At 40.5% G+C, this 23,453-nt stretch overlaps 5 protein-coding genes across 5 annotated transcripts in view; 4 read left to right on the top strand and 1 right to left on the bottom strand.

The window, feature by feature from the left end:
• The window catches only part of EAH_00018280 (hypothetical protein, conserved), a gene marked incomplete at both ends in the record, with an annotated part of 4,131 nt that extends 2,999 nt beyond the window's left edge, over positions 1-1,132 (top strand). Inside the window, 3 exons of the mRNA XM_013397513.1 lie at positions 11-255; positions 355-516; positions 796-1,132. Coding sequence (XP_013252967.1) covers positions 11-255; positions 355-516; positions 796-1,132 — 744 coding nt within the window. The remainder of the gene's footprint in view (positions 1-10; positions 256-354; positions 517-795) is intronic.
• Positions 1,133-3,051: 1,919 nt separating this feature from the next.
• Positions 3,052-5,912, top strand: EAH_00018270 (hypothetical protein, conserved; the record flags this gene model as incomplete). Its single annotated transcript, XM_013397512.1, has 5 exons — positions 3,052-3,159; positions 3,353-3,437; positions 4,334-4,419; positions 5,253-5,756; positions 5,907-5,912. The coding sequence occupies 5 exons, from the start codon at positions 3,052-3,054 to the stop codon at positions 5,910-5,912; spliced, it is 789 nt and encodes a 262-aa protein (XP_013252966.1).
• Positions 5,913-10,204: 4,292 nt separating this feature from the next.
• EAH_00018260 (hypothetical protein, conserved) lies at positions 10,205-12,217 on the top strand (the record flags this gene model as incomplete). Its single annotated transcript, XM_013397511.1, has 1 exon — positions 10,205-12,217. The coding sequence occupies one exon, from the start codon at positions 10,205-10,207 to the stop codon at positions 12,215-12,217; it is 2,013 nt and encodes a 670-aa protein (XP_013252965.1).
• A 668-nt stretch (positions 12,218-12,885) lies between these two features.
• On the top strand, positions 12,886-13,125 carry EAH_00018250 (hypothetical protein; the record flags this gene model as incomplete). Its single annotated transcript, XM_013397510.1, has 1 exon — positions 12,886-13,125. One exon carries the CDS (start codon positions 12,886-12,888, stop codon positions 13,123-13,125), a length of 240 nt encoding a protein of 79 aa, XP_013252964.1.
• Positions 13,126-14,915: 1,790 nt separating this feature from the next.
• On the bottom strand, positions 14,916-22,776 carry EAH_00018240 (CAM kinase, CDPK family, putative; the record flags this gene model as incomplete). Its single annotated transcript, XM_013397509.1, has 12 exons — positions 14,916-15,011; positions 15,539-15,667; positions 15,872-15,951; positions 16,283-16,391; positions 17,145-17,282; positions 18,102-18,206; positions 18,656-18,895; positions 18,965-19,066; positions 19,509-19,632; positions 21,087-21,218; positions 21,700-21,767; positions 22,108-22,776. 12 exons carry the CDS (start codon positions 22,774-22,776, stop codon positions 14,916-14,918), a joined length of 1,992 nt encoding a protein of 663 aa, XP_013252963.1.
• Positions 22,777-23,453: the final 677 nt, after the last annotated feature.

Below are 23,453 nucleotides of genomic sequence, written 5' to 3'. Positions count from 1 at the left end.
TTGTTTACAGCGCAACGCTATCTTTGCATGCGTTGGTTTAGGCAGCGAACCGCTGCAGCAGCAGCAGCAGCAGCAGCCGCAGCTGCAGCAAGAACAACAGACTAATGCGCAATCTGCAGCTGTAGCGGACTTATACGGAGGGCGGCATCAGCAGCAGCCACAGCAGCAGCAACAGCAGCAGCAACAGCAGCAGCAGCAGCAGCAGCAGCAGCAACAAGGCGATTCTGCCCAGCCGAAGACAGGCATAACAGCACTGTAAGATATCAATTTTTGTTTGTTTGCATTATAATATTTTTAAATATATTTAAAGGGGTTTAAAGTAATTAATTAATTTGTTTTTTATTTTTAATGCAGATTTCCTTTCTTTGACCCCTCTGTACTACAAATCGGAGATGCTGCTGCAGAAGGCAACGGCAGCAGCAGCAGCGAACATGAGACCAGCAGCAGCAGCAGCAGCAGCAGCAGTAGCAGCACCACCAGCGCACAACCTAAGGCGTCTGCTAGCAAGAGGGCTAGGTAAGCCTGGCTAGCTAGCTGTATAGATCGACAGATACATAGGTAGATAGACAGCTAGCTAGCTAGCTATCTAAACGCAGTATCGGGTTCACTGCAAAACCTTCTCAGCTTGTGTTCAATTAGCTAGCCAGCTAGCTGCATGTCCTTTAGCTCGCCAGCCAATCAGCTAGCTAGCTAGCTAGCTAGCTGGCGAGGTAGCTGTACTTGGATATGAAGCAAAGAGCGCCTTCTGGTGATTATTTGAATTTCTTTTTTTGATTTTTCGTATTTTTGTTGCAGGAGATCCAGAGCGAAAAGACTTAGAGCAGAAGCTGCTGCTGCTGCTGCTGCTGCTGCCGGCAGCCCGTTAGAGTGGCAGCAGCAGCAGCGATGGATGGAGCATCAGCAGTACCTTTACCATCAGCAGCAGCAGCAGCAGATGCAGCAGCAGCAGCAGCACATGCTGCCTCCTCACCCTTATCAGCAGCAGCCGCATATGATGCAGCAGCACCCGCACCACCTGCAGCAGCAGCAGCAGCAGCAGCAGCAGCGGGTTGTGATGCCTCGCGGGGCAAACGCTGTGCCTCTCGGTTCTCGCTCTTCTTTTGCTTCAACATTTCATTCTATGAACTTTTAGGGGTTTATCTCCTGCTGTTGTCTTTCTTTTTGTTGTCTAGGGTTTAGGGTTTAGGGTTTAGGGTTTAGGGTTTAGGTGCTTTGGTTTTGCTGCTGTTGCTGCTGCTGCAGGTGCTCGTGTTTTTGTTTTTGTGTTTGTGTTTGTGTTTGCTTTTTGCTTTGTTTGTTTTTTATTTTATTATTTTTTCTTCTTTGTTTCTTTTCGTCTGCTTCTTATCTTGTCTTTTCTTTTTCTTCTTGTGGTGTATTTGGCGCTGCAGTTTTTGTTTGTTTTGCAGCAATACAATAAAATATTATTTGCTTATAACATACTACCAGAAGTCTAGCCAGCTAGCTATATAGATCAATACATAGCTGGCTAGCTAGCTAGCTAGCTGGCTCGATCCGTAGATAGATAGATAGTCATCTTCATTGCTAGCTAGTCGTCTAACTAGCTGCACATACAACTAGCTGGCTAGCTAGATACCTAGCTAGCTAGCTAGATAGAAATACGAGCACACAGAGAGCTAGCTGGCTGGGTCTCTACATGGCTAGCTAGCTACACAACCAGCTTGCTAGCCAGCTAGCTAAGGGTTTGCATGCTTGTTTGTGTTGTTGTATATTGTTGTTACTGCAGTGTAATTTGGTTTTCTGTCTGCATGCAGGTTTTTTGTATTTGTTGTTGGCGTTGTGTTTATCTAATTCGTTGTTTATTTCATTTTGTTTGCTTTCCCGTCATCTTCGTCTATTTTTTCATAGCGTGTTTTCGTTTGGTTGTTTATTTCAATATATATATATATATATGTATGTATTATATATATATATATATATGCATATATATATATGCATATGTCTATGTATATGCATATATATAATTATATATTGGCTTATTTATGTATACAGATTTAATTTATGTAAGTATATAAATATATTTTTTCTGTGAAATGTTTTTTAAGGTTTCTAAGGAATCTGTTATCAGTGCAGATTTCGCTATTTGAATTTTTGTGTTTATGCTGGAAGGGCTTGGGAAGGTGTGTTGTGGGTTTGTTGATTGTTTTGTGTCTGCAATTGGGCATAATAGTTTAATTAAATAAAAAAATAAAAAAAAGACGAATCAATTCAATAATCAAACAAATGAAGCCGTCTATGTACATGCATTTCTCGAAAGAAGTGCAGACAGACAACAGCAGGGGGCTGACTGTTATATAAACTGCAGCAAGAGCGTGAGTTATGCCTATCGTTTGATTTCATTTCGATTAAAATTGTATATGTTGTGTTGTTTCAATTTAATTAGTTAAACAAAATCAAAAAAAAATTACGGTGATACGTCCAGAAGAACTGCCACTGCCCGCACACTAGCGATCGTGCTTGAGGCTGTCGAAGCGAGAAGTAGAAAATAGGCAAAAAGTAGGTGTCTGAAGGCGGATTGAAGTCTGAAGACATTCTTCATTAAAAATAAATGTTTAGAAGGTCTCAAAAATTAAAAAACGAATTATTTTGAGCAAAATATAGTTTAAAAAACTCCCCTCAGCGCACAGTTGCCGTCGCCTCCGTGCCATGCACGCTGACATTGAACGCATGGGCCGACGACTGAGCGAAATTTTGTATTCAATTTCGCACAAATTTGTAAAAGAAGTCTCCAAAATTTCTGAAATATCGTCAGAAGTATTTTGTTTTGCAATCAAATATTCAATTTTACTTCGATCGGTGCATTTTTTGTTGCTTTCTTGGCTCATTTCTCTCGTTGCGGAGGAAGACCAGTGGGCTCTGCCACTCTTATTCTTCTGTTGTTTTCCACGGTTTCCATCGGTAAGAAATTAAGAATCTTCATTTAAACCTGTTTTGACATACTGTTCGTTTGTTACTTCTTTGAAGAATTGCTCTTTTCCGCTTATATCTCTTCATTTCCTCTATTTTTCTTCTCCAGGTCTGTCAGCCACAATGGGTGCGGTTGTCGGGAGGGAAAATGCCGCCACTTTGTCATATGAAATTATCAGACAGACTCCTGCATATGAAATACGACATTATGAAGCTACCCCAGTAATAGAGGTGAACAGAGGGAAAATTCAATACAATTCAGCGGAGCCAACTCGTTCAGAAAACTTCATGAAAAACTACAGCGACGGTGGAGGAAACGCTTTAATTTCCCTTTCTCTTGTGTTTTTTATTGAATTAATTAGTTCATAGACGTTTACTTAAATACTTTGTGTTTAAAGTATTTCTTTTCTGTTGTTTTTTTCAGACAGCTTGGGCGGACGACTCGCGACAAACTTTTCTCAGGTTGGCAGATTACATTGGGGTGTTTGACAAGCCAGTGAATGAAGAAGGTAATAAATTAAAATAAATTAAGTAAAATAAAATCAAAGCAAAATAAACAAATGCATTTTGCTGATGTCGTTTGTTTGATGTTTGCTCCTTAGACTTTTAAGCCCTGAAATATCATCTGGTTGTTGTTATTGTTATTGTTATTATTATTCTTGTTATTATTGTTGTTATCATCATTGTTATTGTTGCTCTTGTTGTTGTTATTGTTATTATTGTTATTGTTGTTGGTGTTGTTGTTGATAATCTTGTTGTTGAATTTCTTTCTTGTAATTGTATTTTTTGTTGTTGTTTTATTTCTTGTTGTACTCGCTGTTGTTGTTCCTCCTGGCGCTGCTGTTTGTGTTTTAAACAAAAGCCAATGTGATTAAAACAATGAAAGAATGCCTCGCACTATTTGTCTTTTATCGTTGTTATCTCGTTGTTAGAAGAAAAGAGAAAAGAAAAAAAGAAAATCTTTTTTCTTTATCAATGAAAAAGCTTCAGAATGGGCTCACTCATACAAAACATCTTCATCATTTACTTTGTTTTTTCTGGTTTCTGCAATTGTCTCGTTGCTCTATTTTATTTTTTCTTTTTTCTTTTTAAATAAAGACGGAGATTGTAGAGAAATACCTGTGGCCTTAATTCAAACAAATAACAGAAATACAAAATGCATATTTTTAAGCAAATTATTCAAATGGATTAATTAACTAGAGATGAATACTATGATGGATTGTGTTTGTGTATCTCCTCTCTCTTTGTCTCTGTCTATCTCCTTCTCTTTCTCGTTATTTTTCTTTGTTTATTTGCTGCTACCTAGCTGGCGAGTGTTGATGATGACTGCATGCATCTCTTATTTAAAAACCTCTGTTAATTGCATTTGCTTTTAACCCTTTGGTCTATTTCTTCTTTTGTTCAGGGATGAGAATACCAATGACAACGCCAGTGGAGTGTTTAATTGCAGGCAACAGTTTTGAAGGCATGCGTTTCTTTCCTCCAGAAGAAGTAAATAATAAATATAATAAATACATTTTTCTTTTCTTTTTGTTTTTATGTTGTGAATAAGCAGATTTTGTTGTCATGCTTGTTGCTGCTACTGCCGCTTGCTGCTACTGCTGCTGCTGCTGCTGCTGATCTTGCTGCTGCTACTGCTGCTCTTGCTGCCGCTCCTGCTGTTGCTCCTCCTGCTGCTGCTGCTCTTGCTACTGTTACAGACATATCGTATATTACATCTTCTTCTTGTCTTTTACCTCTTCTTAAAGAGCTAATAATAGAAGCTTTTCTTCTTTGTTTTGTTTGTTGTTGTTTATATCAATTATTAAACTTTCTTGTCGCTCTTCTTCCCTTTGAAGGACATAGAAAAAAACCTTTTTTGCTGTCTTGTTTTTCGTTGTTTGTTTCTGTCATTTAAATCAAATAAAACCCTCTTTTCTATTTTTTGTATTACTTTTTCAGGGGTTATCTAGAGACAACTTTTTAAATTCCTTTTGTTTTGTTTGCTTTTGTTGTTTTGTCGTTTTAATTTTCTCGTTGATTTCTTTATTTTATGTCTTGTTAATTACTTTGTCTGTCTTCGCCTCTGTCTCTTTGCATATTTTACTGGTTTCTTTTGGGTGTTTGTTTCTTTCGTTTATTGTTATTGAATTAATTTACTTGGCATTGTTTATTTTTTTACTTGTTTATTTCTGTTAATTCGTTTCATTCTATTTATTTATTTATCTTAATTTATGTATTTTTATTTTTTTAATTATTTTAATTTATTTTGTTATATTTATTTATTCATTGTTGTTTATTTATTTTATTGATTTACTATGTATTTATTTATTTTATTGCTGCAGTCAGCAAGGTCGCGCTCTTCTTTGCCTTCTCCTCTACATCGAGACGTACAAATAAAGAAAATTGAAGAGAGATATATTGCTGCTCACCGCTTTTCAGGAACTGTCGATTTAAATACAAATATAAATCGCTCAATAATGAAGCAGCAAATTGTCTTTATTCTGCGTGCGCTCGTGCGAGACGGCCTAATAACCTGCAGCAGCAGCAGCAGCAGCAGCAGCAGCACTAGCAGCAGCACCAGCAGCACCAGCACCACCACCCCCATCACCACCACCAGCACCAGCACCAGCAGCAGCAGCAGCAGCAGCACTGGCGGGGGAGGGGAAGGTGAAAGAGGCAGCAACCCGCACGATAGAGGAGGCTGCAGTTCAGATGATAATGAGTTAATTCGGCAGCTAGAAGAAGGTCGAATAAAAGCAAAAGAAGAAAATAAACAAATCGAATTAACTCTCGCTGTTTATAATTCTCCATTCTGTCTTCCTTTCTTCCGCAGGAATGAAATTTGGGTGTCTCTACCTAAACAAGCTGTAAAAAAGAGTTAAAAATAAATAAATAAATAAATATATAAATACATATTTATTATTTATTTAATTACAATTATATGTTTCATATGTTTATTATGGTTAGGCTGTTTGTCTTTATTGTTTTGTATTAAGGAATAAAACAAAAAAATAAATAAAACAACTCTAAACCCTTAACCCTAAACCCTAAACCCTTTGGCTGTTCTTTAGGCTTGGCTTGTTGTTAACAGCTTTCGCTGCTTTTTATTATTTGTTTTCTTTTCTGCTTATTTATCTCCCTTGTCTATCATCAAAGCGCATGCATACAACAAACTAAAATGAATTTTCTTTTTATTGCATTTATTATTGATTTGTTGCTACTTAGGGTTTTAGGGTTTAGGGTTTACCCCTAAACCCTAAACCCTAAACCCTAAACCCTTTTTAAATTTTTCGTCTTCACTGCCTGAAAGCCGCCTCGAGCATTTTATTTTAAGAGGAGTTCCTATAGTTTGTTTATACTTTTTATCGCATTTGTTTATCTTTTTTTTATTTTTTAATTTCATTTTTATATTAATAGCAGTACTTAGTATCTCCACGATATTCATTTTGATTTTATTATTTTGTTGTTATCGATTAAAGCGCGTTCATTCTTATTCTTAGAATAACAAAAAGATTATTTTTATGAGTATGATTATTATTAATTGTAAATGCTATTATTAGAATACTGATTTATTACTAATATTATTGATTGCAGCCCTGAGTGTATATGGCTGGCTGCAATAAGAAGAAAAACAAAATTAAAACAAACAAATAAATATTATGCGGAGGAAACAACTATCATTCTGTTTATTAAAAATGTTTGCTGTTTTAATTTGTTTGTTTGTCTTGTGTTTTTCTTTCCTTTTTCTTGCTTTCAAGAAGAGAGATGCTAGTTGTTTATCTTTGTCTGTTTGCATTTTTTTTGTTTATCTTCGTTTGCTTATCTTTATTTGTTTATCTTTGTTTGTCTCCGTTCGTTTGTTTTTTGTCGTTGCTCTTCGTTTGTTTGTCTCTGCGCGTTTACATCTCATTGCTTTTCTGTGTTTGTCTTTCGCTTGCTTCCTTACTTCTTTGCTTGTTATTTCTACTTTTGTGCTTTGTTTATCTTTACTTATATTTATCTGTTCTTTACTTGTTTATGTCCTCTTGTTTGTTTCTCTTCGTGTGTCTCCTTCTGTCTATCTTTCTCTTTTTTTTCTGTCTTTGTTGCTGCAGATGCTTGTCTATTTAAACTAATGTATTAATCAAACACCGCCCTGGTGGAGATAAATGAATAATTGAGAGAGTTTTAATAGAAATGCAATTAATAAAAAAATAAATTATGTTGTTATAAGTAAATTTCTTTGTTTTATTCGTCTGCGTTTGGCTGCTGCGGTGTCTGTCATAGTCTCTTACATCTTTTTTAAATACATGTTTGTTTGTTTTTTCTTTTGTAAATGAACTAAATTAAATATCTTTTCTTCTTCATTACCAACATGCGAGGGTAAAGATATGATTATAAAACAAAAGACGAGAAAAATGAATAAAAAAAGAAAAGAGTCGCTGCATGCAAATAATGAGAAAAGAATAGTAATTCTTAGGGGGCAGACGAACAAAGTATTTAATTGATTTTTTTATGTTCATGTGCATCTTTTTTAAGTTTAGTTTTTCTTTTTTTACTAACATATGTCTGCATAAGTATAGCCCCAAATGCAGCAGCAATTGCTAACCACTGTTTATTGTTAAGTTTATGTCCAAAGATATACACAGAAAATAAAGTAGAAGCAGCTTTTCTTAATGTTGTGAACATTGAGGTGTATAGACTTCCAAATCTTTTAATGCTCTGATATATAAAAAGCTGACCCAAAGACCCACAGACAGCAAAAGCAAACAAATAACCGCAAGCATCTGGTTGCTGAAGAAAGAAGTATAGAGGCCGAATGCCTTCTGCTGCTGCAACTGCAGCAGCACACCATAGCACACCGCATGCATTCGTCAGCAGCATCAATAATAAAGGGTTTAAATGCTTTTCTCTTTCTAATAATTTATCTTGTCTTGGTCCTGTTAACCCATCACATAGCAAAGATACACATAACATTAATACACCTAAAAAAGAATTTGTTGCTGCTTCTCCTTTAATTACTTTTTCTTCATTCTTACACAATTGAAATACAGCTAAAGAACATGTTAAAACAAATACCGATAAATAATCGTGCCACGGATATGTCTTTCCTGAACAACGCACACACAAACATAAACCCTAAACCCTAAACCCTAAACCCTAAACCCTAACTGCTTCCTATTTCTTTCTTATGCTGGTGAAATCTCGTCGTGGCGGTCTTAGTAATAATAATAATTATTATTATTATTATAACTTTGATTGTAACGATAATAATAATAAGTAAAAGAATATTAATTATCTTTATGGTGGTGTATTTATTATAATAACAATAATTATAACAATGATAATAATAAAAGAAATGATAATAACATTATAGTTGCATATTTATTATTTCAACAATTATAACATAATAATAATTAAAATAATATCAATGCTTTTTATTGTATTATATTTGTAATACCACGCATATTAATAACAATGACAAGAGTAAGGCAAATAATAATAATAATAATAATAATAATAATAATAATAATAATAATAATAATAATAATAATAATAACAATAATAATAATAATGATTATAATTATAATTATAATAATTTCAATAGTAATAAGAATAATAACAATAAGAATAACAGTAATAATAATAATAACAGTAATAATAATATATTAGGGTTTAGGTTTTAGGTTTAGGGTTTCGGGTCTGCGGTGTAATTACCAAAGAAGATGAAACCAATGACAACAACAATACAACTAGTAATAGTTTATTGTTTAGGGCTTTAGTGTTTACGGTTTTAGGGTTTAGGGTTTGGGGTTTAGGGTCTAGGCTTTGGGCTTTAGGCTTTAGAGTTTGTAGAGTTTAGGGTTTGAGGTTTAGGGTTTGGGGTGTAGGGTTTGGGGTTTAGGGTTTAGGGTTTGCGGTGTACGCACCGAAGAAGATGAAACCACCAACAACAACAGGAACCATCTTAGCGCTTTTAACAAGTATTTGTGTCGGGTAGTTGATGTGAGTCAGAGCATAGTTTGTCGAGAGCATAGAGACAGAATAAGAGAGAGATATAAGAACAATATCTTTAATTGTTTCTTTATTTGTCTGCATTATCAAGAATAGAGCCCTTCTGCGGTGCTGCAGCAGCAGCAGCAAAAAAGAAAAAAATGCGTTAGATATACAACCAGTAAGCACAAGGAAACATGAGTAAGAAAACCTTCTCCCTGTCTGAGGGTCTTTAATGCTATAAAGTTTTTCTTGATAAAATCCAAACATAAGAAAGAACAAATAAATGCCGCTGAGTATACACCCTAAGAATAAATACTCGCTATAAACGCTCTCTCCTTTATGATGATGATGGTGGTGATGGTGGTGATGATGATGAACGTGTTCGCCTTCTTTCTTCTCCATTTCCTGTGGTTCCTTCATTTTCTTCTTAAAACAAAGAAACAATAACAAGAAATGCAGCTAAAAATATATTTTCTTTCTTCTTTTATAATGATTCATATATCGTTGGGGAGAGAATAAAACAGGTAATTCCGCTGTCTGCTTTGTTTGTTGAGGTTAAATGTACTTCTGAAAAAAAGAAGAAAACAAAAAAGAAGAAAACAAGAAAAAATGAGGGAAACAGCCACAGACGATTTGAATGACTGCACCGCGCAGCAGTAGCAGCAAAACAACCGTCAGTTGCTGCGCCCCTAGGAGATATTTGAGGTGTATAAACAAAATAAATCGAATTAATTATATTTATTTCAATAAATACACCAAAAATAAAGTGCTGCAGCATTAAAAACGAGAGCAAATATATATATATACAGACTGCAGCATCTAAGCAAGCAGACAGACAGACCCACTGCATGTGCTGCTGTCGCCATAAAGCTTTATTTGGTGCTTTTTATTCTAATTGTTGTCTTTTTATTTAATTATTATTTCTAAATTAGGGTTTTAAATGCACAATTGAAGCAAAAAAAGAGAAATGCTTCTCTAGTTGTAGTATGGATACTCTTTTGTGTACCGGCATCCCAACAGCCGCTGCGCATTTTTTCTCTCTCGCTATACATCCTTCAGAAGCAGATTATTAATTGTTTAAATTTATGTCATTTCTGCTTGCATTACTTCTAATTTAACGAATATCATTTGCTTTATTCTCCCTTCTTCCTATGCTGCTGCCGACAAGATGCGACAGCCGCACGAATAGAAATTCCTTCTTGTTGCTGCAGCAGCAGCTGCAGAAGCTGCAGCAGCAGCAGCAGCTGCAGGAGCAGTAGCAGAAGCAACTGCAGCAACCAGCAGGAGCGGCAGCAGCAGCAGCAGGGCAAGGTATCCAATGACTGCAGCTAGCCTCCGCTGTTCATGCTGTCTGGGGCTGTCGCTGCTGCTGCTGCTGCTGCTGCTACTTCTCCTCTGCGTACAATCACCTCTCTTTTGCGGCGCTCTACTGCAGAAGAAGCTGCCAATACACCCCAGCAGCGGGTGGATTTCTCCTTTCTTTCCCCGCACACTGCTGCATGCATCAAACCAACAGATAACTCTTAGGACAACGAACCCCTTCACAAATTTAAAACGAAACAGACAGCCAAGGGCATTTTTGCTGCTGCGGCCTCTAGTGCTGCTAGAAGGCCCTCAAAGATTGGCAATCGGCGAATATACTGCTGCGGCAGCTGCTGCTGCACAACCTGTAACGGCAGCAGCAGCAACAGCAAGGCCGCCTACAGCACTATCAGAAAGAGCAGCAGCAACCGCTGCAACTGCAGCAGGAGCAGCAGCAGCACCACCGCCAGCAGCAGCACCAGCAGCAACTTCCCCAACGGCATCAGCGGCACCAGCAGCAGCCACAGCAGCAGCAGCAGCAGCAGATGCAATACTTGCAAGGAAGGACGTTGAGGCAGCATCGCTGCTGCTGCAGCAGTTAGAGCAGCAGCGAGACGAGCTGCTGGTGACGAGTTGGGAGGCGTGGGCAGCAGCAGTAGGGTTGTCTGTGCAGCAGCTGCAGCAAATCGTGCTGCTGGTGCATGCACAGGAAGATGCTTCTGTGCAGCAGCAGCAGCAGCAAAAAAGGAAGAGACGCAGCAAAGTAGCAGCAGATGCATCCGCTAGTGCTGCTTCCGCTACTGCTGCCGCTGAGCCAGACAGCAGCAGCAGCAGCAGCAGCAGCAGCAGCAGCAAAGGCGGCGGGAGCAGTGATGCGATAAGCTGCCCTAGTGGGGTGCTGTCTCCTGCTGCCTACGAGTTGCTGCTGCTGCTGCTGCGCTCAGAGGCGGCGCTGCTGCAGAAGGGGCCGCAGGGCGCCGATTTGCTGCAGCTGCAGCGGCCTCCATCAGTAGGGGAGTGGGCTGCTGCTGCAGCAGCAGATGCAGCAGCAGCAGAAGCTGCAACTATTGCTGCTTCTGTCACGGGCGGGTCCTCAGACGGCGACCTGGCAGCAGCAGCAGCTGCAGCACCAGCAGTACCAGCAGCAGCAGCAGCAGCAGCTGAGGACTGGCTGCATGCGCGGCCTGAGCTAGCAGCAGCAGAAGTGCAGCAGCGGAAGGCTCTTCATAACCAGCTTACTGCTTTGCATTCTCTGGTGTCTTGGCAGCAGCAGCAACTTGCTGCTGCTGCTGCTGCTGCTGTTAGGCGCTTCCACGGCACTGCTGCTGCACGCCAGGAGCAGCGCCTTGCAGCAGTAGACGGTGCAGCAGCAGCAGCAGCAGCAACAGCAGCAACAGCAGCAGCAGAAACGGATGCTCTGCTCTTAGCAGCACTAAAGAGCGCCCGTGAGGCACTAAAGAAACACGCAACAGACTGCATGCACTCCGCATATCTTGCTGCTGCTCCTGCTGCTGCTGCTGCTGGTGGCGGTAGTAATACTGTTGCTCCTGCAGTTGCTTCGGTGACAGCTGATTCTGACGAAAACAGCAGCAGCAACAGCATGAACAGCAACAAGAACAGCACCAGCAGCACCAGCATCAGCAGCACCAGCAGCAGCAGTACCAGCAGCACCGGCAGCAGCAGCATTGCAGCCCCTGCTTGGGGTTTATATTGGCAGTGGATGCAGCAAGGAATGCTGCAGTGGAGCCGCATGCAGCGGGTGTCTTTTGAGGTGCCTGTGAGTTGGTTTGCTGCTGCTGCTGCTGTGCGGGGTGTGCAGCAGCAGCAGCAGCAGCAGGAGCTGCAGCAACAGCAGGAGGAGGGCTCGTTCGCTGCTCAAGGCATGCAGCAGCAGCAGCAGCAACTCGAGAAGCAATTAGCTTTGCTGCGGATGTCTCCTAGACGGTTTGCTGCTGTGCAAATCGCAACAAGGTCGCCTATTAGCACTGACACCCCAATTACAGGCAGAACAGACAAAGGCAAGAAATAACAAATATAAATATATATATATATATATGTGTGTGTGTGTATATATATTTGTGCTAATATATATATATATATATGTATATATACAAATATAGTAGATGCTTTCGTGTAGACAAAATAAATTTGCATTATATGTACGGCTGTCTGTCTACATATGCTTGCGCCTAATATATGTATTCTTTGTATATATATACATATATATAAATATATATATATATATACATTTATAAATATATCTATGTATATATATATATATATATATATATTTATTTATATGCATATGTATATATGTTTATACATAGCATAGGCAAAGCGGCATTCTTATCTGTAGTGCTTCAGTGCTGCTTTTGCTGCTGTTGCTGCTGTTGCTGCTGTTGCTGCTGTTGCTGCTGCTGCGTCTGCTGCTGCTGCTGAAGCTGACAGCACGTCTGCAGCATTTTTGCTTTTAAAATAATTAAATTAAAGTATTTAAAGACAAATATAATTTATTGTCTGCATGTAGGAGAGAGGAAAGACAGAGTTGGGGAGTTGCTGGAGGCAGACGAAACGCAGCGAGAAGAGGAGCAGCAGCAGCAGCAGCTAGCAGCAGCAGCAAAAGAAGTGTGGCGGTTTGCTGCTGCACATCTGAGCCCCCAGCAACTGCATGCGCTGCAGCAAGCCGCAGAAAGCCCCATGCCTAATCAAATGCAAGAACAGCTGCAGCAAAACCCCCTGCTGCAGCAGGCAGTGCAGCGACTGCGGCAGGCAGAGCTCAAGCGCGTGCAGCAGCAGCAGCAGCAGCAGCAGCAGCAACAGCAGCCAGAAGGAGCAGAAGCAGCAGCAACAGCTGCAGCAGATCCTGTGCTGCAGCAGCAGCTACTCCTGCAGCACAGCCCTTTGCTGCAGATGGTTCGTGCAGCATGCAGCATTTAACTGCCTTTTAGGATTTTTTCTCAGCAGCAGAGTTTGCTGCAGCGCATTCTGCTGCAGCACGTTCTGCTGCAGCAGAGTTTGCTGCAGCAGAGTTTGCTGCAGCAGGTTTTGCGCAGTTTGAATTTGTGGGTGGAGAGCCTGAGGAAACATTTTGTTGAAAATTTTTTAAGTTTATTTGTTTTGTTTTTCGTTTATTTGTTTTCTTCCTGATTAATGTTTTTTTGTTTTTTCTGTCTAAAAGAAGTTGAGGATATGTGGAGGCTTTTTTCTGCTTTGCAAACCCAAACTGCACAGATAGACCCTGACAATCAGCAGCAGCAGCAGCTGCAGCAGCAGCAGCAACAGCAGCAGCAGCTGTACACTTTACCAAGTGCAGACTGGAGGTCTTCTTGGGGATGAATTAGTTTTTTTATTTTTGTGTATTTATTGTAATTAGTTTGCTGCTTTCATTTATAATAATCAGTTTGCTTCTTTTATTGTTATTTATTGTTATCTTGTTGCTGGTACGGCACGTATTAGAATAACTTTGCTGCTTTTATTTATTATAATTTGTTTGCTGCTATTAATGCATTTCTTTTAATTACTTCGTTGGTTATTGTGCATTTATTATATTTACTTGTTCGTTGGTTCAAATGCATCTAATATATTTACTTTGTTCTTTTTCTATAATTACTTTGTTTTTTTAATGCATTTATTATAATTACTTTATTGTAATTACTTGCTACTCAATTAAAATTGAATATCCTGTTCCTTTCTATTACTTTTACTGCATTTCTTTTAAACACTTTGTTGCTCTTAGCTCATTAAACTAAATACGTGCGAGCAGAGATGAACAAAATAAAAATATATAATTAATATATTGGTATATAAACAAAAATCAGCTCATGTTTATATATGTTATATATAAACCTATATAATTGTACATGTATAAATATATAAGCTTACAAATGTATATATGTTTATTTGTTTATATTCGGTTTAGTCGTCAAGTATTTGTGAACATCACCTCCATTATATATATACATCTATATATAAATATATATATATATATATATATCATACATATCACATATACATATATATATATAATATGGAGGTGTTCCGTATATTTTATGAATATGCAGTTTGTTTATTATTGCATGCGGTGGAGATGCTGAGACAAAAGGCATTCTTTTAGGTAATGCAATGAAAATATAATATTTATAATAATATGCAATTTATTGTTTATTATAAATATTATAATAAACAATAATAATAAATTTATTGTTTGCATACGTCGTTTGTGTTGCTTTGTTTGCATGCATTATTTAGGTAAAATAATATAATAAATAATAAAATATGCATTTATTGTTTATATACTTCGTTAGTGCTGCTTTGTTTGCATGCATTAAGGCTTAGTTGATTCAGGAATTATTTGTTAAGGAGAAAAATCTTTTCTCTGCAGCAACAGCACTGCGAGACAAAGAATAATTCAAGTGTATAGGCAGCATTTGTACATATGCGTGAATACGCAGCGATTGTATACAGCATTCCGGTGTATACGCAACTCTTGTATATACACAGCTGGGGTGTATAGGCAGCTCTTGTACACATATTTCAGTGTACAGGCAGCACATGTACATACTCCAGGTGTATGTACACTATACGCGTTTCTACGTACAGTCGTCGAGGCATATATATTATAAACACTTAGAAAAGATTCACAAGCAGCTCTATACGGGGTACAGCTAACGGAGGTGTACATACACTGCAACTACAGTGTATACAGTTGCAGTGTATAGGCACCTTCGTCATACTTTCCCCGACTTCTTCTTCGCGTCTCTTTCTCTTTGAATTTCCCCAGGCGTTCGCTTCCGCATCATGTGCATAAACTCCTCAAAGTCGATCTGCAGCAGCAACACCCGCAGCAACACAAGCAGTAAACAGCAGCAGCAACAGACGCAGCAGAAGAAGCAGTCATCCCAATGCCTCTGCAGCCCGCAACTCTGTGACATCTACCCAGCCGCTGCTGCTGCTGCTGTAGCTGTTTGTTGTTGTTGCTCCTGCCTTACGTTCACTCATATCTGCAGTTATAGTTATATAAGAATATATTATTTGTATAGAAATTGCATGCAAGCCAGATAAACGAAGATAAAAAGAATTACCTCTCCGTCTCCATTTAAATTTACTTCACTTTACAGAGCAGAAACTGTTTCTACATTTACGTGTGTATTTATGTTTATATTCATTAGATTTGTATTCATTAACTGCATGCAAGCCCCGAGAATTACCACTCCGTCTGCATTTAAATTGACTTCAAGAGCAGAAATTGTTTCTACATTTACATGCGTTTATATATTCTATATATTTGCATATATTAAATGCATGCAGGCCCCATGAACAAAGATGGAAAGAATAAAAGAAAAAGAATTACCTCTCCGTCTCCATTTAAATCGACTTCACTTAAAAGAGCAGAAATTGTTTCGGTGCCGACTGCCCCCTGAACATTCGGCATCCCCAGCACTTGACGGAGCTCGTCTTGCGATATTTTCCCGTTACCATCCTGCGATTAAAAAATAAATGCAATTAAACAATTAATATCAATAACACAAAAGAGAGACACGCAGAAATATATAAATATATATATATATATACATATATATATAAATAAGCATATACCTATATAGCCAACGGACGAACTGAATATAATGAATTGAAGTTTCTTAAATTGAATTTTTTTAAAAATTTAGTTTGTTGAGAGAATCACCAAATCGAATACGCGGAAAGCCGCCCAGCAGACATCTTCCTTCATATACAATTTTCTATCCATTGTCGCTGCGATGAACTCTGAAAGAAAACGCAAAAGCAAACTAAGAGAAAAACAAATAAATTTCTAGGAATTCCCCAAACTAAATGCACAAAATTAAAGAAAATGAACGCAAGCTAAGTGAAGAACACTTAAACACAACTAAATGAAAGCGGATAACAGCCTTGTACGCGAACAGACAAACAAATCAATAAAAACGTTCTGAATCAAAACAAACGCTGGCAGTTGATGGGTGGGCAAGTTACGAGAGGCAAAAAGCAAGCACACACCGCACTGAATATAAACACAAGATATGCGGATGCATCAATGCGTGCAAAAAGACGAAAACAAACGGAATACACAGAGGCGAACCTGTATAATCAATATGCCCTGACTTATCAGAATCTACTTCCTCCATAATCGCCTGCAGATCTGGCGGTATTTCCCTCCACCCCAATCTTTTTAATCCCTCTGCCACTTCCTGAGACATATATTTCATTCGCATTACCTTGCAGTGAAGTAAACCTGCAATATTGTTGCAGATGCATCATGCTCTAACTCCCTCTAACAGCCCTCTCTCCAATTCCTAAGTAAAATATATGCACATTATATATATATAAATAAGTACGAAAGAAACTGAATAAGCATTGGATTGCGAAATAACGAATACACAAGTAAGATCCTGCTGCGAATGCTTCTGCAGTCTTCACAGCAAATTCTGCAAGCAAAGGCTCCAAACAAATGTACGAAATTACATCAAGCACCAATCCTGCCCAAGTGATACTGAATATAATACAAATAGAGATCCAGTAATATATTTGCTTAAAGTGAACATGAATTTTCATGTTCGTTCCCACTGCACTGTTTGCCGCTCAAGAAATACGACAGCCTGAGTGACTGGTGCCAAACGAATACATTATATCCGCAGTACGTGAACGCCGCACAAAAACCCATTAACTTGGGGCTGTACAATATCCAACGTTTACTCAAGGATCGACATGCTCGCACGCACTCATGTAGATGCAATGCAGGGCTATTGCCCTGCTTGTTACTACTTTCTAGTTTATAAAACAAACTTCTCTCCATCTGCCAGAACGAATACTTAGGAGATGACTAGAATCGAGAGGCTGTACGTACGTAGAACCATATATATATATATATATATATGCATACCAGTAAACAAAGACATACGCGAATACAGCCAAAGCCTTATATTGGTGTTAGTTCCATTTACCTGGACAGAAAGCGTGCCGGAGTTATCAACATCGAGCGAAATGAAGATTTTGCGAAGATGGTCGATATCGGAGTCTGTCATATGCTGAGCTATGACCGTCAATGCCGCCTTCTTTAAACGGTTCTGGGCCCGGAAACCCTGAAGGCGAAATAACAAAAAAGGAAGCCAGCAGTACACAAACAATTGGATAAGCAAGATGATCAGCAAACATACAGATATAAAGATGCTATACAAAATGTGGAAACACCAAGGAGAGAGATGGAAAGAGAGATTAGTACACGGGAGGGTAAAAGGATATATGCAAGCACAGGGGGATATTGTGGGTGAATGGGCAGCAATGCATCGAAAAGACGCAACAAGGGTTTAATAATTGAAGGCACGAAGACATGCAATAAACGAAGAGATGGAGTCAAAAAGACACCAGTAGAAAGCAGGAGCCACTATGCAATTGACGGTGATAGGTAAAGCTTCAGAAAACTAGAAAAAGCAGGAAGGATACAACGTAACCGACAGAAATATGCTCGTGAAGCATTAGCCAAACAATAGCATAAATAGCACATATGCACACAGGTTCAAAAGACGAGAGGTGAGACACGAGATAACCTCCGCGTCAGAGGTAAATATGCAAAGCAAGACATCCAGGGAACATACGCAACAAATAACAACACAAGAGAGAAAAGTACAGCACAAGAAACGCAAACACAGCTGACGAGCAAATAACGACGGAAATTGAATAGACTGGATACGCATACAGAAAGTAAACAACATAATTGAGAATATCATGCGTGGAAAACGACAAGGTAACACCCGTAAGCATGAGCCGAAGAAAGTACAGAAAACGGGTGTAAGCATAAAAAGCACGAAAAAGACAGAAACACCATATACACGGGACATAGGAGAAACACACCACACGCATAAACCAAGCGCAAGGCAAGCAAATGCAGGTAGAAGAATTACCTTGAGGTTCGCCATGAGAGTAACGGGAAGAGGCACGTTCTGGCTGCTTTGTGCTAAGCTCATAATCCATGGATGGTGTAGAGCCTCTTCTACTGACAACCGTTCCTGAGTAGCGAATAGAAAGTAAACAAACGCAAGTAAATACAACTCTAATACCCCTAAAAGAAGAAATGTGCAGTGCTGGAAAAGGCGGGAATGCACGCAACTCGCCATCGTAGAACACCCCCATCATGAAAATGCGTACTGTCGTTTCTACTCATGAAAGAAACAAGATGAGAATAGAAGCATGCAAACGCAGCCAACATTTAATAGGGCGTGCGACTACATCCATATAAACTACCGTTTGTTTACACTAAATGCATAGGAATACGAATAACAAAAAAAGGTGGCTCAATAACCCAAACCGAAAGCAGCACGGCAACAACGGCGCCATGTACATGCAAATGCAAACAACTAAACATACGGGCACTTAAAAGGTATGTCTAAAGGCGCATACACAAAATATACACTTTCAAAAGCAAAGTGCAATCCATGAGGCAAAGCAGAATATTTACATCTGGGTTGATTTTGAGGAGTTTTCTAATGAGGTCTTTCCCTTCATCTGAGACCCTTCTCCATTCGGGCCCGGCAAATGAATACGCCCCTGCCTTGACCTGTGCCAATACTTCAGCATCAGTATCGCCGTAGAATGGGGGAAACCCGCACAACAAAATGTACAGAATAACCCCCAAGCTCCAAGCGTCGCAGCGGTAGTCGTAACGACCCTCTAGGACCTGCGGGGCCACGTAGTAAGGCTGAACACCCCACACGCAACAACCACGACACACGCAAAACAAATTCAGAAAACAAATATTTCGGCTTACATTACGAGCAAACAAGTCAACAAGCACCCTGATGGCAAGCATAGGCGTTCCATACACAAGCACAAGCACTGCATAACAAAGCACGAACGAGATAAGAAATTCCTAGTCTACAAACAAACGCAGTGCTTATAGATGCTTATCAGCCCATCACGGAATATACGTTAGGCATGCCATGCATAACAACACCCACACGAGGAAAAACAAAGCCTGAGGAGTGACGGCAGATAACAACCAAACCATCATATGGTAAAACAGTACAACCTCAGTGGCGCAACAGGTAGAGACGGGCAAAAATATCAGACGTAGAAACCAACTGAAAACGAAATAAACTCTTCATAAACTAAGCATGTAGCTGCCCCCATCCTTCCGTATAGGTGTGACTATACGTTTGCATACAAAATAGAAGGAGCATTCTAGGCATGCACACATATATACATATATGTAATGTATACTTATTTATTTATTCAGATGGATCCCCGTTGCATTCGTAGAAGAAAGTGAGACAAAACCCTGGGCAGAAAAGCAGAGAGAAAGAATGTCTTACCGTGCCTGCCTTTGTCGATACGAACTCTCCCGGCGTAAACCGACAAGAAAGGCCGAAGTCGATGATTTTTAGAGGGCTGTCTCTTGCGGGACTCAAAAAGAGAAAGTTCTCAGGTTTCAAATCCCTGAAGTAAACCCAAGCACACTACTCACTGATTAGGCTAGAAGGTGAGTCAATGTTTCGTTGTAACACATCAAACTAATCAATCAATATAATCAATCAATAAGAATTGGTAGTGGTCAGCGTATTCAAAGCTTCCGTCCAGTCCAACTCCAATAGACAAATCTCGCACAAGTTTGTTTCCTCGGTGTACGCAAACAAATTATAAAAGTCTTCACTTTTCAATGCGCATGAAGTACAAGTTAGGCGACGCTCACAACAAACAACAACTGGCAGACCAACGCAACGGAGATCAGCGGCCCAGTACACAACAGAGCATGCGAAAATTACGAGTAAAGACCACCGTGTTGCTCTACTAATCATGTAGGCCTCTGTTTACTGTATTTCTGTAGCAGTGTTACTATGCTGAGTACATAACACTATCCAGTGCAGCAGTAGAAGAAGCAAAGGCACGCATGGCGAAAGCGTCAACACGCAGGGAAGGTAGCAAATAAGACATCGTGTAATAAAGTGAATACAAGTGGAATAGGGGCCAGGGGGGCAATCCGAATAAAGATAAGCAGCAAGTGTGAAGAGACTAGAAGACAAGAGCATCGACGGCCCTGACGAAGCGAGCACATGGCACTACGAAAGACAGTAGTACTAAACAGAAAAGCGCATGCAGGAAGAAACACAAGTGGTAGTTTTAAATCCGTATATTAAAATGGAACACAATGAATGCTGCAACACGATATGCTTCGCCTCCACTGATCTCTCATCCTCCTGTAACCACATGGCTCCACCTAGGGCTCCAATGATCCTTTCATCTACTTCAATTCAATGGGGTACAATCTTCAGCATCATTTCCTAAGTTCTACCCTACCGCTACAATACATCGAGTACAGGTTTGCTCCTCCAGTTTACACAGGCAAGCTATGATAAGCATCTCCCTTCTGTGCAGCTTCACAAAAAAGACTACCCCTACCTCACCATGCACCTAGTAAACCTAAAGGTATGCAGCTGCAGATGCAGAAAACCAAGTTCCTATCTAAACTAAAACCTTCCTCGACTCCACATGCATGTGAATGTGCAGCTGCCTGCTACAGCGCTCAACGCCGCACTCGGTCTAAGTGAGGTTACGACCAGCGCGGGCCCTCCAAAGCCTCAATATCCTTTTACTAATGAAATAAGATATTTATGTTGTTTATAATCTACAGCAGACGGCAAAACGATCCGCAAAGCATGTACCAAAGTGTACTAGAGCAACTACCTTTTCAACTAATGTTGAACATCACAATGTACGTAATGAATATTTTCACATCTTCATTCATAAATGAACAAGGCGTGCCGCCAGCGGCTCCAAACAAACCGAACTGAACAGAGCCAGAACAGCAAAGGAAACATCCGTAAAGAAGAAAAGACCCAACGAAAGAAGGCAAGGCCAAACCAAGTGTGCATGCCCACAACCAGACGGCATACCTGTGCATAATGTGATTAGAATGCAAATAATTTACTGCAGAGAAGACCTGCCGCATCAACAGCGCGGCCCTCTTCTCCGTAAAATGCCCCTCCGCTATAATTCGATCGAACAGCTCCCCCCCTTCACACAGCCTGCAGCAAACGCGAGACAACCGCAAAGGTGTAACCCCTATTTAATGCATATATAGTATATCTATACATTTATGCGTTAGTTGTGCTGTATGTACAGGATATGCACGAAAGTATCAATACACGCACAGTGTAGGCAAAGATATGAAGGCTCGCAGTTGAAGAACAGAGAAGCATGGAAACAAAACTATCCACAAGGTTGCACAAAGATAATTCAAAAACACACGCAAGTAAACGCATTTCTAGTGTATCTTGCTGCGTACACCGCTCACAAACAAAACCCTCCAAATATCTGCGTGCAGGGCTTGGTACCGTTGAGACTTTGACTGTTAATTCAACAATTTAGGATTTAGAACTGTGCTCTAACAGTTGGCAGTTTATGCTGAAATCTTCACTGCTTGCACGTGAGCATTTGAAGCTGTCGATCTAGGGTTTGCAGCTATTAGAGTTTAGGGTATTAAAATGAAGGGTTTGATAGACGGACTCCATGACGAGGTAGATGTTCCGGTGATCTTCAAATGTCTCAAATAGTTTGACGACATTTGGATGATCCTGCAACGAAAAGCATTTGCACAGACTAAACTTGTTCAGTCCTAGTTGTAATGCGCATACACCAAATGGGGGGACAGCAAGAGTTGTATTGACACACAAACAGCCAAGCAAATTCACGGCCCCTTAACTACAAAACCTTTGTTGGTGCAAATGCCTGAGACTAGGCACGCAAGAAGACACCAGACAGGCAGAAGCCCTAAACCGTACCACTGCTGCGGCAGTTGCTGTTGCCGCTGTTGCTGCGGCTGCTGCTGTTGCTGTTTGCTGCTGGAATTCTGCTGCTGCTGCCATTAAGCCAGCTGCTGCTATGTCTGTGTGCGTCTTGTTGTGCGTGTCTCACGAGGCTTTTCATGATATCAATTTCCCTTCTGAATCGCTCAATGCTCTTGACTTGCGATTTGCTGATTGTCTTCACCGCGCGCTGCATGCCAGTGGACCTGCGAATAGCTCTGGAGACGCTGCCGTAAGTTCCTGACCCGAGTGTTGTGGGTTCAATATCATAAAGTGTTTGTATCTTCCCGGCATTTTCAAGAATGAAGTTCGATCTGTTGATGCTGAAATCTGACTTTGCAGGACTGCCCGCTGCAGCTGCACTGTCTCCACTCTCCTTCACAGGAGGGGACACTGGCGCTTCTACCACCGTTGTGCTAGGCGCCTCATCTATGAACTCAGCGCTCTGAACGGCGCTCTGGGTATGAGGGCGAGGGAGGTTACCTCTGGCCCGTCGGCTAGACGGAGCCCCCGTGGGCCCCGCGGGGGCTCCACCCCCCGGGGCCCTGAGAGTTCGTAGCCTGCTTGGGGCCTGCTCCTTCTCCTTCTCTACACTCTCGCGGTGGTAAAGAGCGACGCAGCGCTCAGGAGTAGATGACAAAGGTGCTGCTGCTTGTTGTGTGTGCTGCTGCTTCGACACACCAGCAGCACTCGGACTGTGTGCAGCAGGTGAAGCCAGCAGGCGCCCCTGCTGGTTCTTGCTGGACTTGTTCTTCCCACGGGATATCCCGGCCCCCATCTTCTGGTGTTGGCCAGGAAATGATGACGGCTTTTGTAGCACACAACTCCTCAAAGCAGTTGCATGCTCTTCAGAACGCGGTGTAGGGGCCCCCGACGCGGTGTGTCAAGGCCCCGGAACCCGAACCTCGGCTAAAAGGAGAGGCCTGTCTATACCATCTCAGTTGCCTGCCATGCGGGGTGTATAGGCAAATACGTGGATTATGAAGGAGTGTTGACACCGGCGAGCAAGCTGTGCTGGCAGCGGAACTCAAGAGTAGTAGAGGTGGGCGGAGTTCTGCAGAGAAGGCGGAACAAGCAAAGGGACCTGAGGTATAGGGAAAAAGCGAGAACGTCGATATTTTAATTTATCATGTAGAAGTACGTTTACAGGGTTATGGTTGGCTGGTGGCCGGCCGTGCTAAGTCGGAGCGAGGGCATTTGAGCGCCCCATATTTTCAGCGCCTACTCATGCAGGGAATATTAACAAAATAAATTGTTCAGCAAACAATAATTAGCAGCTAATGTGCTTGTTCCTGTTAAGCCACGCCGCAAGAGTGAATGTGAACAAGCAGGTGTCGCCCGATAGTACCACCCCATGAATGGGTTGTGGTGTACGCACTGCTGCGTTTTGCTTCGAACAAATTGACAGCTTTAAAACCAAAATATCCACGAAACACTACTTATTTATCGTATACT

Source organism: Eimeria acervulina, genomic scaffold, assembly GCF_000499425.1.
Source record: "Eimeria acervulina Houghton genomic scaffold, Eah_scaff119, whole genome shotgun sequence".
Taxonomy (NCBI): domain Eukaryota; phylum Apicomplexa; class Conoidasida; order Eucoccidiorida; family Eimeriidae; genus Eimeria; species Eimeria acervulina.
Note: the sequence above shows the minus strand (reverse complement) of the source record. Positions and strands in the feature narration are given on the sequence as shown.